At 41.8% G+C, this 13,277-nt stretch overlaps 1 protein-coding gene across 2 annotated transcripts; it reads left to right on the forward strand.

Moving 5' to 3' along the window:
• Positions 1 to 8,981: 8,981 nt before the first annotated feature.
• Positions 8,982 to 12,017, forward strand: LOC130411322 (uncharacterized). 2 transcript variants are annotated; one of them, XM_056735857.1, is made up of 4 exons: positions 8,982 to 9,155; positions 9,242 to 9,282; positions 10,371 to 10,463; positions 10,584 to 12,017. In XM_056735857.1, exons 1-4 carry the CDS (start codon positions 9,153 to 9,155, stop codon positions 11,752 to 11,754), a joined length of 1,308 nt encoding a protein of 435 aa, XP_056591835.1. In that variant the 5' UTR covers positions 8,982 to 9,152; the 3' UTR covers positions 11,755 to 12,017. The 2 variants fall into 2 exon arrangements, with proteins under 2 accessions (XP_056591835.1, XP_056591845.1); XM_056735867.1 differs by lacking the exon at positions 9,242 to 9,282.
• Positions 12,018 to 13,277: the final 1,260 nt, after the last annotated feature.

Here is a 13,277-nt window from a genome sequence, read left to right on the forward strand (position 1 = left end):
CCACACCAGACAACACAAAGACAAGAACGGGATCATGACAGTACCCCCCCCCCACCAGTGCCCCTAGGCACTTAGGGAGGGGTCTCACCTCGTCTCCGGTGAAAGTCCACGACCAAAGGTCAATCCAGCACGTCACGAGAAGGAACCCAAGACCTCTCTTCTGCGCCATAGCCCTCCCAGTCCACTAGATATTGGAATCCCCTGCTGCGGCGGCGGACGTCAAGGAGCTTCCTGACCGTGTAGTCCGGAGCTCCGTCCACGAGACGCGGGGGAGGGGGATGGGGCGAGAACTGGCGGGGTTGAGAGGAGATGTGACCACTGGTTTGACCCTGGATACGTGGAACTCAGGATGAATTCGACCAAGACAAAGAGGAAGCTTCAGCCGTACGGCCACCGGATTAACCACCTTGGCGATACGGAATGGCCCAATGAACCTGGGAGCCGGCTTGCGAGAGGGGACCCAGAGAGGTAGGTCCTTGGTGGAAATCCATACCCGTTGAGCGCACATATTGGTAGGAGGTGAGGACCGGTGACAGTCAGCCGCGGCCTTGGTCCTCAGGGAGGTTCGGGCCAGAACCAATCTGGCTCTCGTCCAGGTGTGGCGGCAACGTTGGACGAAAGCCAGAGCCGTGGGAACCGCCGCATCGAGTTTATGGGTAGGAAACAAAAGGGGTGGGTAACCAAGAGAACAATCAAATGGCGACATACCTGAGGAGGAGACGGGGAGAGATTTGTGGGCATACTCCACCCAAGAGAGCTGTTGGCTCCAAGAGCTAGGGTTGTTGGATGTCAGACAGCAGAGTCTCCGTCCGAGATCCTGGTTGGCTCGCTCGCACTGCCCATTGGTCTGAGGGTGAAAGCCTGAACACAAACTCGCTGAGGCCCCGATTTGTCTACAGAATTCCTTCCAAAAACGGGACGTGAACTGAGGACCCCTGTCGGACACGACGTCGACCGGAAAACCATGAATACGGAAGACGTGGTCCACCATCAGTTGAGACATCTCCCGGGAGGAAGGGAGCTTGGGAAGAGGAATGAAATGGGCCGCCTTGGAGAATCGGTCTACCACCGTGAGGATCACAGTGTTTCCTCTGGAGGGGGGAAGGCCCGTAACAAAGTCCAGAGCGATGTGTGACCAGGGGCGGGAGAGAATGGGGAGGGGGCGAAGAAGACCAGCGGGTGGACGGCGGGACGTCTTGTTCTGAGCGCACACCGGGCAAGCCAAAACACACTGTCTGACATCGGTGGATACTGACGGCCACCAAAACCGCTGGCGCAGTGACGCCACGGTTCCCTGAACTCCTGGACGGCCGACCAACCTGGACGTATGACACCACAGGAGGACTTCAGAACGTGCTGAGGCCGGAACAAACAGTCTATCCGCTGGACACCCCTCTGGCACTTGTACCCCACGACCGGCCTTCGCCACTCGTCTTTCGATGTCCCAAGCTAGAGCCCCTATCACCATCTTTCTGGGAAGAATGGCATCAGTAGACGGCTCCCCCCGAGGGGACTCGAAGAGACGAGAGAGTGCATCAGGTTTGATGTTCTTAGAACCAGGCCGGCACGATAGGGTAAAGTTGAATCTGCAGAAGAAGAGTGCCCAACGGGCCTGGCGTGAATTCAACCTCTTGGCTGAACGGACATACTCCAAGTTCTTATGGTCCGTCCAGACCAAGAAAGGTTGTGATGACCCCTCCAACCAGTGGCGCCACTCACCCAAAGCAAGACGAACCGCCAGCAGCTCTCTGTTGCCGATATCATAATTTTGTTCTGCAGGGCTGAGGCGGTGTGAGTAGAAAGCACAAGGGTGAACTTTCTCATCATGACTGGAATGCTGAGACAAAACTGCGCCTACCCCGACGTCGGAAGCATCAACCTCGACAATAAATTGCCGTTCGGGATCTGGAAAACAGAGCACAGGTGCAGAGACAAATGTGGACTTAAGTTTATCAAAGGCTACCTGTGCATGAGAATTCCAAGAGAACGGCATCTTGGTGGAGGTCGATGCTGTGAGCGGAGTGGCCACCTGGCCAAATCCCCGGATGAATCGCCTGTAAAAATTGGCGAACCACAGGAACCGCTGCAAGGCCTTACGTGAGTCAGGGGTGGGCCATTCGGCAACAGCTTTGATCTTGGAGCTGTCAGGTTCAATACCTCGGGGGGAAATTATGTGGCCAAGGAACAAAACCGTATCGGAGTGGAAGTCGCACTTCTCCGCCTTGACGAACAGTTGATTCTCAAGAAGACGCTGGAGAACCTCTCTAACATGTCGGTTATGTTCCTGGAGAGAGGGGGAAAAGATAAGAATATCATCCAGATATACAAAGACAAAATGATTAATCATGTCTCCCAACACATCATTAATGAGGCTCTGGAAGACGGCAGGAGCATTGGTCAAGCCAAACCAAATACTCGTAATGTCCCGATGGTGTATTAAATGCCGTCTTCCACTCGTCCCCCTCGCGGATTCGAACAAGATGATAGGAGTTGCGTAGGTCTAGTTTAGTAAAGACCCGAGCTCCCTGTAAAAGTTTGAAGGCAGACAACATTAATGGTAAGGGGTATTTATTCTTGACCGTGATCTCGTTCAAACCTCGATAATCAATACAAGGGCACAAGGAGCCGTCCTTCTTCTGCACGAAGAAGAAACCCGCTCCGGCCGGCGAGGAGGAGTGACGAATGAGTCCAGCATTCAGTGACTCGCGGATGTACTTGTCCATAGCTTCTCTTTCTGGACTGGAAAGGGAATAAAGGCGGCCCTTGGGCGGAGAAATGCCTGGGAGGAGATCTATAGCGTAGTCATAAAAGGCGGTGAGGCGGAAGAGAGGTAGCTTGTGACAGCAGTGTCCACCTGAAACACGGGAGACACAGAAACAGGAGAGGGAGCAGGACCAAGACAAGATACATGACAAAAAGGGCTCCACGCAAGAATAGAACCGTTAACCCAATCAATGTGAGGATTATGCTGTGACAACCAAGGATGCCCTAATATGAGTGTGTTATTGGGGGAATCGAGGATGTACAGCTTAATTCTCTCACAATGATTCCCAGAAAGAAAAAGGCTTACGTGAGGGGTAACGTGAGTGATAGTGGTGAACGGTCGTCCCGCTAGTGTCCAGACCGAGATGGGTCGATGGGGAGGTGAGATGGGAATCCTCCATCTTCGTGCCGTGGAGGCATCGAGGAAATTTCCCTCAGCCCCCGAGTCGATAAGAGCAGGCCCGGAGTGCGTGGCTTGTCCGAAAGAGAGAAGGAATGGCAGCTGCGTGCGGGAAGTAGGAGAGGATTTAGAGCTGGCGCCCACCCGGACTCTACGCTCTAAGGATGGGCGTCGGCTTTTAACGGACAAACCGCCACCGTCTGGTCCACTTTCCCGCAATAGAAGCACAGGCCATGAAGAACCCGCTCTTGCTTCTGGCTCGGAGTGAGACGTGAACGCCCGAGCTGCATTGGCTCTGCCGGGGGGTTGTGGGAAGAACTGGAAGAGGTAGCATCCCGGCTGGCTTCTCGGTTGGTGTCCCTGTTGTTGTCCCGGTGTCGCCAGGAGGGAGGCGGAGCATGTTGGCGATGGCATACATTGACACGGCTCTCAATGCGTAGACAAATGTTAATAAGGTCGTCCAGGTCCCGGGGGGTTCCAGCGCGGCTATCTCATCCGAGATTCTCGGACTTAGTCCATCCAGGAAGCGGGAACGAAGAGCCCCTGCATTCCAATTGCAGGCAGCTGCTAACGTCTTGAAGCGAATCGAGTAGTCTGTGATAGTGCCTCTGCCTTGCGTGACACGAGAGTGCTGTGCGGCGGCTTCGTCAACCCTGTGCTGACCTATCGAATAGGCTGGCCATCTCTTCCCGGAAGCTACGAAACGAGCAACAACAGGGATCCTGAGCTTCCCAGACTGCGACTCCCCACTCACGAGCTCGTCCAGTCAATTGGGTCAAGATGAATGCCACTCTAGTCTCCTCGGTAGAGTATCGGCGCGGTTGTAGAGCAAAAACTAAAGCACACTGTGAGAGGAACGCCCTGCAGGCATTGGGATCCCCATCATAGAGGGGAGGGCTGTTGGTGTGAGGCTCCGGTTCACCATGATTCCCTCGAGGGAGAGTGGATGAATGTTCCCCTGAGTGGGTTGCTCCACAGAGGTGCTCGTTGACCTGAAGCCGGAAAGTTGCTAGTTGACCACAAAGAACTTCTATCTCCTTAGCGAAGGCGGCGAGACGGGTCGCCTGTTGTCCAAGCATGATGCCCTGTTGCTGGAGAGCGGTCCTGAGATGATCCAGCCCCGCTGAGTCGTGTTGTTGGTCTGACCGTTCTGTCATGGCAGACAAGGGGAGACTCAAGTGCGGGGCAAAAACAAGGCTTTATTGACAGGTAAACAACTCCACCACAGTCCGGTAAATAACACACCACAGACGACCCCCTGCGGGCCACAGGGAAGAATCTGTAGAGAACTGGGTCCGGGGAGGAAGCTCGACCCGGAGCTCGCTAGGCGAGAGAATCTGTAGTGCCTGGTAACGGGTGGAATCCAGGAGCAATGGTGGAGCCTGGTGAAGCAGGAGAACGCAGTCCGGAACACCAACGGGATCTGTTGTTGGTGCAGCGGGAAAGGTTACAAGGCAGGGCAGCAAGAAAAACAGAGAACTAGGATAGTTGTCTCAAAGAGCTATGGTTAGGACGTGACAAGGCTAAGGCAAAGGCAAAGGCTAAGGCTAAGGCTAAGGCTAAGGCTAAGGCTAAGGCTAAGGCTAAGGATGTCTAGTACACGCTAGAACGTAGGCAGTCTGAGCTGGCAAAAACACACAACGGTCAGACAAGGAACGCGAGAAAACAGAGGGGTTATAAAGGTAATTCTAAGGGGAGGTAATAGAAGGCAGGTGAATGTGATAATAACAAACAAGTCACCGGTGAGGGGAAAGCCCTGACGGAGAAAAAATGAGGGCGTGGTAAATAACGTAGACATCGAGCGCGTGCTAGCTGCTAAACAAGGATCGCACGTGCTCGACAAAACAAACATAACACCTCCCACGCCAGACAACACAAAGACAAGAAAGGGATCATGACAAGCATTGTGCTTCCAAATACTCATAACTAAGCTATTGTATATTTACTATGTGTCTATTTCTCTGATGCATGGGGGATTATTTTTGGTTGAGTGGGGGAGGAGGGTTTAGGTGTGTTTGCTTTCTTACATATCGGTGAAAAAAAACCATGATGCTACGCCTTCAATTGAGGACACAGCAGAGACAAAAAGCAAATCTTTCTGGCAAAGTTCCCAGGCAAACAGATTGATGCAGCAGCTGCTGCTCAGCAGTTGAATAGATGCTTGCTGTGCCTTAGTTCCTTATAAGCATTGTCCTCAACCAATAGGGATTCTGGTGTTTTTCTCTAGCCAAACATAGCAGAGTCCTCTTTATCCCTCAGCCAATTATCACTCAGCATCAAATTAATTAGCAAAAAACATTCAGGTATCTGCTGTAATAATGATGGCATTCATGGTTACACATTATCATTTTAGTGCACCCTAGTGAAAAATGTTATTAGTTTGTTGTTAAAAAGTATTAACAAACAATGATTGAATGATCCAAAGTTATCCAAACATTGACAAAATTCACATGTAGATTATATAAACAAAACGGATTAACAGATTTCATGATTTCATTCTGCCGTTTAGCCCTGACTGATCAAAAACTCTAGAGTCTAGTGTGCACCCCCTCTATTAAATTGGCCATTAAAGGGCAGGAGCCACTTATAGCATCACTTTGTAGCTTTTTAACCTTAAAATAATGACTATTTGTTTATTTTTTAGAACTGATATCTCGTGTTCTGTGTAATTTTGTAAATGTATATTTTATTTACATAGTCAGAATGTTTCATATATGAGACCCATTGTGAATTATAATGTGAAATGGGTGTGATAGTTTGTGATGATGTATGGTATACAACTATTTTTATATACTTTTTTTGGTTCAGCAGCGATTTTTCACACCTCAAATTTGAGAAGGGTTCCAAAAGCAAGCTTGGTCATCTGTGATATGGTGTGGAAAGAGAGAGGGGGTTGCATTAACTGGGCATTTACATTGCAATAATTGTTATTTCCTTACAGGGGAGAGTGGGGAGATCAGTGCCATAGGGGAAGTAGTTCCACCCCTTGTTTCTGGAAAACCATTGAAGAAATTGGTCATGTGACCACATCATTTTGGAAAGCCATCCATTTTACTCATCCTCCTAAGAAGAGAGACACATGGCATAGCACATTTTAGCTTAAAAAAACCTTTCAAAGTAAAATGTCTATGATCAAGGTTTTTTGAATGTAGTGTCTGAACAATTATAGACAAGTTTGAAAACAATTCACACATGATTTAGTGCTTTAGCAGGCTACACAATGAGTCTATACAGTTAGCATGATGTTAGCTCTTAACTGCTGGATCATGCTAAATTCTAAAACTTGTGGGTCTGGGGTGATTTGTGCCAAAGGTTCTGGGTTAATTTGTGCCAGTTTTTAAGTTGCCTTAGTCACAATAGGATGTTTAGAAATTACCCTTGTCACTTTATTCTTATATTTTAAACAATTGACAGACAGCATTCTATGTATATCAACAGGCATATTGCCAAATCCTATTTGCCTGAAATGATTCACAAATATCATATATTGTGTATTTAAATTTGTGTTTTCCCAAAAACTACTAATTATGACTAATTCCAACAGTTTAATAGGTTGACAATATCTAAATAAACCTCAAATTAGTAATTTTGTATTAATTTGTCTTGCTTTCATATAGCATTACAGTTCATAATATTAAAATGTTCTGTTTTACTTCAGAAATCCGTGCCAAACATCTCCAAATATCACTGGATAAATCTACACACCTTACAGTTTTCAACAGTTAATGGATGTTAATAGAGAAGTATTTTAACTCCATTGCATACCATTACTCTTGTCCACTTATTATGCAATATTGATGCATTGGTTCAAAGATATGTGTGGCCTAATGGTGAGAGAGCCAGATTTACAATGCAAAGGTTGCAAGTTCGATTAACAGGCTGGGAGGTTTCTAAGGCCTTATTAGGTGACCCCCAATGGGATCAAATGGCATACTGTTCACATATTTAAATTCTTTTTGTAATTTTATATCCATTTACATAAAAAATACATACAAAATTTGACTTAAGATTTAAGACTGTATTACTTAAAAATGTTTTTCTGATCCTCGGCCTCCTCCTTCAGTTTAGTATCGAAAGGCCTTTCTCCAAATTACAATTAGCCTTTCAGGATAGGCCGTTTCCACCTCTTTTAACATTTGGAAAATCATGGCCTTCTGAAACTCATAGAACTTTTGCTTAACATTTTATCTCCTGCATCTCAGATAACACACAAATGTACTTGGGTAAGTTTCAGTTCATACTATAACTTGCACCTTAAAAACAGGTTTCAGAGGAAATCTCAACAATGTCACAGACGGAGATCAGGTTTACCAAGTCTGCAATTCAAAGTCTAAATTATTATAGATCTTAAAATGAACTCAAACATTTTTCATCAAATGTACCCACATCCAGATAATTTTACCTGAATAATCTACAATTATTTCACAGCTCGATACTTGTAATGTGTTTTAACAATTGTCTTCTTTCTAACTTTTTTTATTTTTTTACTTGTTGAATATTTTAATTGAATTATTATATTATTAAATCATATTATTGCACCGATTTTTTTATTTCTAACCCAATACAAAACCTATTTTTAGCAAGTTAAGGTACTCACAGTGCTAAAAATCACTCCACCTTTTTGAGAAAATTGAAAGCAAACGCCTTAACTAAACTGATACTTACCTAGGTATCAAAACCGTAATGGTGAGATGGTTGTTGAAAATGAAAGTCATGCAGTTGTTTACACTTTTTGGGAAAACAAAACTAAGGCTTACAAACAGTTCTCTCCAGTGAGACCATATTTCAAGGTTTGAGCCTTGTTCTAGTCTTGAACCCATTTGTGATGAGTCTTGTCTTGGTGATTGGGGAACTAGGAAAGACTAGGGATTTTATCTCAAATACAAAATAAATACAAATAAATAAATAAAAATAAAGTTTCAACAAATGCAGGATACGATTTTAAAAAATGATATGATGCTTTACGTATTATACCATCTGATTTCAATATCAAAAGGGCAAGAGTGCTGTTTTATGAATATGCTGTGAGTGCAAATGTAAAATACATTTTATTTGAACATTCAATAAATAAAAGTAAAAATGTGGTGACTCACACATTTTAAAACAGACATTTTTGCTTTGTTTCAGCAATGAATACTGAAGGAAAATTCATACAAATAAAAGGAATATATGAAATTACTTTATTATTATTTTATAAGTATGACTTGTTAGGGTTATATGGGTCTTTCAGATGAATTTGAAAAGTGCTGGATTAGATGTTTGTAATGTGCAGTATATTAATGGAGGCTGGCAGTCCTATAGGTTTCGGTATAAACACTAAACAAATGCTTTTAAAAATTATTTTTTACAGATTTTTCATGCATATTATTCATTTAAAACATGTGAATCGCCAATGGGGCTGTTATATTATTATTATCCTTGTCTGGTTGATAAAGTATTAGTTTATTTCACAGAACCAAAGCAAAACACTCTTAACTGATGCAACTATTTGAAGAAGTATGCAGAACATGTGAGTTTCTGTGTGTGTGCTCAACGGTTAAAGACAGGTTAAACTTGACAAAAACCTGTTAAATTCAATGATCTATGATATAAAGCGACAAATATTGCATACAAAAACACCTGTTGGTTACTCATCCTGAAGCAGGAAGTTTCAGACTTTCTGCAAACTTTCTTTGTTTCTTCCTCATCGTTAGCATTATTCCTTATCAGAGCAACACCCTATGACACTATCTAAGGCGGTACCAGAAAGTCGAATCACAGTAATAAAAGGCCAAGAGTTATTCCAAGAGCTTTACTTTCCCATTGCTTTTCTGCGAATACTGTTGTGTAACGAATCATAACTCCATTTTAGAAGTACTTGGATTCATACATCACCTGGAGGGCTGCTGTTCTATCATCCTCAAATAAAGTCTCTACCTGCAATTGCCATATCATCTTAAAGACCTTGTGTCAGACAGCAGTCCTCCGGGTCACGTCAGGGCCCGCTGAGATGGTGAGTTTTTTTCCAATTTAACTTTTTTGTTTGTTTCACTTGAGGTTTAAATCTTATACTTGAGACTGGTTTTTATTGTATTTTAGTCTGACATGAAGACTGGTCTACCACCCACAGGTCCAATACCGTGAGTATAGATGATTGGCATAGAGTATATTGCCATGGCAGTTTTTTCCTTTATTTGTAACTCAAAGCAATATCTTTAAATATTCTTTAACCAAAAAAGACTTTAGCTTGAACACATTTGCAAAGGTATATGACAATATACAAATTATTAAACACTATATGGTTGTGCACAAGCTTTTCTTAGGAGGTAAATATAAAAATATAAATTTCCACAACACTGTATCATCATGTAGCCTCAAAACAGAAACACGATGAAACAGACTATCAATCTAAGTTACATTAAATAACTTTACAGTCTTGAAACCATTGTGGGACAACAACATTACTGTTGAATTAAATTGTTCATTTTTTCAGTTGTTTTTTGACTCAAATAATGACTTTTCTAAACTGCTAAACATTAATTGACTTTACAAATATGAATCATTTTCAACTGGTTTCAGTTTTTTATTTATCTGCTTACGAAGTTAAAACATAAATCTAATTGAAAATCTTATTGTTGTGCAAATAAAAATAAACTTGTAATGAGAACATGATTATAACACAGTCCATGAAGGTATATCCCTCCCTTGTGTAACCTGCTTAGACAGTTTTATTCTTTTATATTTATTTTGTTAGTAAAATTAATTAATACACAATCTTCTTTAAAGTAAACCTTATATAGAGAATGTGAAGCTGACGTCACGTGCAGTGGCACCGCCATCTTGGGAGGATTAAACTCCACTGATATATTATTATATATTTTGATACCGTTACTTGTTTTGTTTGATATATGGTGAAATATAAAGGAAAAGAACCGTGGGGTTTTCCTGAACGACTCTGCATAATGCTATTGCAGTTTTTTAACACAGCAAGACCGAACAAATATGGTTAAATTTCCTGATCAAACAAGAAAAACAAAACACTACATTGAACGTACTAGCAGCCATCCTCCCAAGATGGCGCAACATTCAACGTGGCGTGACGTCGATTAACAAACTCAATAGGTAGATTGAGACATTTAACAGTTACGTACATCAACAGTTACCCAATTTTCTCCCTTTTATTTGGCTCTATATCAAATGGAAATAATAATATCATTTATAATTACAGATCTGAACCTTCTCTACAGAATCAGAACAAAACCGACACTAAAAGCCATAAAATGCAGCAAGATTTTTTATATGAAGTAGTTCAAAAAAATGGGTGAGTTAACAATTTGAAAATATATTAACTGATTTACTTGTATTGAAATTGATGGGCATAAATGAAATGACCAACTCAGTACAACTCAGTCTTAACAGTATTTGTTTTCCTTTTTTAAAGATCTCTTGCAAAATCCAAGTCACATGTGAAGATGGATGGAGAGTGGATTCTAAAGTGTGTGGGAAGAAGAATTTATTACAGAAATATATTTAATAGCATAGATGAAACTAATATTATATTACGTAAAGCACATTTAGAAAAAGTCAACCATAATTATTATTTTCCATATGAAATTAATAAAACATTTTTAGAACTTTTAGCCATATCAGGCGGAAAATCAAAAAAGCAACAGGCCATCCTGTGGTTAAAGCATAAAGATGGAACTTATAAGCAATATGGACCCTTTCCTGGAGGACCTAAAAAACATAGTGAAGATTATATTATTGAAATACTAATCGACAAACAATTTAATGCTTCAGATTATACAGAGTGCTGGATTTATTCTACAAATTGCCCATGTTTATGTAAAAACAACTGGGAATTAAAAGATCATAACCCCTGTATGATAAATTTGTATGCTATAAGGATAAAGTTTGAAAAGGATTATAATATAAAAACATATGTTGGGTTTTCCAGGTTTTATGGTATATCTGGCTCTTTTATGGAACTTTTACCATACAATCCTATTAAACAAAATAATTACCCAATAAAAAAAAACATAAAACAAACTATAAAACAAAAAGAAAAAAGGATTGACATGTTAAAGGATTTTGACAATGAGTTTTTAAACAAATCTAATGAACTTATCACAGAATTAAAAGATAGAAAGTTTAAAATAAAGAAGGATGAGTTCAGTACAGAATATAAGTCTAAATACTCAGATCTTATAAAAGACATTCCAGATATATTTAAAGATATGGTTTTACAAGAACTACAAGAATTGTTTCAATATTTTACATATCCAGCGACTTTTGATCAATTTATAGTCAAAGGTTGGAAAAAGTTAGCAAATTTAAGGGAAAAACTAGCAACGGACAATTTAAATTATAATGTTCAACAGTCTTTTTTTAAGAATGTTGAAGAGAATTTTTTAGATTGGTGGGATAAAATTGTAAAGAAAGCATCCAGCACATTTTTAAATGAAAACTTGAATGAAGATTTTAAAAAGTTAACTTTTCAAGTCTTCCTTAATGAAATTCCAGACCCACATAAAAACTTTATTGGCTGTTTAGACCACACGATTGAACATTTTCACCCTGAAATTCAACCTAATAATGTTATTGTAATATGATGTACACTGATTGATGTATGTTCCCCCTCAATGTTATAGTGTAATGTAATAATACAGCATTTATAATGATTTAAATAAACAATTTATCTCCCACTATTTGCTCTTTGCATTTTTCTTCTGGTTTTGAGACTGTAGGTAAAACACATGGCTTGACAAACCTCAATCTCTGTCTATTCACCTTTTTTACTATGCCAGAAATGACCCTTATCGCCTTTGATGTGCGTGTAGGATCACTGATCTATCAATGATTTCAAAGCAACAACATAAACAATCGTTACTGCCAATGCATGTTTTTTTTGCCCAAACTTAACTTCCTGTACATACTTTTAACTTGCTAGTTAATGTAATTTACATCTTATTTAATTTGCTTGTTATCAGAAATAATCTGCAGGGACTCAGTGCCCTCAATTTCGTCTAGCCCAAGTCTGGGCGAAGTCTTGAACGACCCCATACGCATATTTTCTACCCGTATAAATGTTAGCTCTTTTGCCTTTTGTTAACTCGCAGGCTCTTGATAATGCAATTATTTCTGCAGCCTGTGCTGAGTTATGGTTTAGGCGGTATGCCTCCACCCTCTCAACCTCCTGTGTCACAATGGCATATCCACACAGATACACTCCATCAGACGGTCTTGAACATGAGCCATCTACATATAAATGCTCCCCCCCCCATCCAGGGGCATATCTTTCAGATCGACCCTGGCCGCAGTGGAGCACTCAATATCATTCATGCAATCATGAGGTACGTGTCAGTTATCAATGTGGATAAGCCATACAGTGACTGAATTACTGGGCTAGAAACCGAAGTGGGCTTAATGGTTAAATTTTCTGTGGCTAACAGCATTGCTTCATAGCCAGACCTCCTCTGGACCGTCATGTGCTGTGTCTTCAAATTGTGCAAAATAACACCCACCTGGTGAGTGGTGTATAAAAATAAAGGATGTGATAAAACTATTTTTTCAGCCATTATTATCATCTCCGCCGCCGCAGCCACTGCACGAAGACATGCAGGCATTCCATGGACTATTGGGTCTAATTGTCTGGACAAATAAGAGACAGGACATGGTTTGCCACCATGCTCTTGGGTCAAAATGCCCATTGCGACACCCATAGCCTCCTACGCATACAAATGAAACGGCTTTGTATAGTCTGGTAGCCCCAATGCAGGAGCATGCGTGATAGCAATCTTCAACGCATCAAAATGTTCTTCCGCTTCAGAAGTCCACTTGAATGAGTCCCTTGGACCCATGTCATGTTGAATGAGACATCGTACAATTTTGTCATGATACGCACAGTCAGGTATCCATGGACGAAAAAGGTTTACCAATCACGAAAAACTTTGTAGCTGTGTCACATTTTCAGGAGTTCGCACAGTCTTTATCAGCTGCACCCTCTCAGCTGAAATGGCCTTCAGGCCAGGTGAAATGATGTGGCCCAGGTAATGGACTTTGGGTTGCACCCACTGCAGTTGGTCATTCAAGGCTTTAAATCCAGCGCTCGCAAGCACATTGCATACAACAATTG

The sequence above is a fragment of the Triplophysa dalaica genome, chromosome 2 (genome assembly GCF_015846415.1).
Source record: "Triplophysa dalaica isolate WHDGS20190420 chromosome 2, ASM1584641v1, whole genome shotgun sequence".
Lineage (NCBI taxonomy): Eukaryota > Metazoa > Chordata > Actinopteri > Cypriniformes > Nemacheilidae > Triplophysa > Triplophysa dalaica.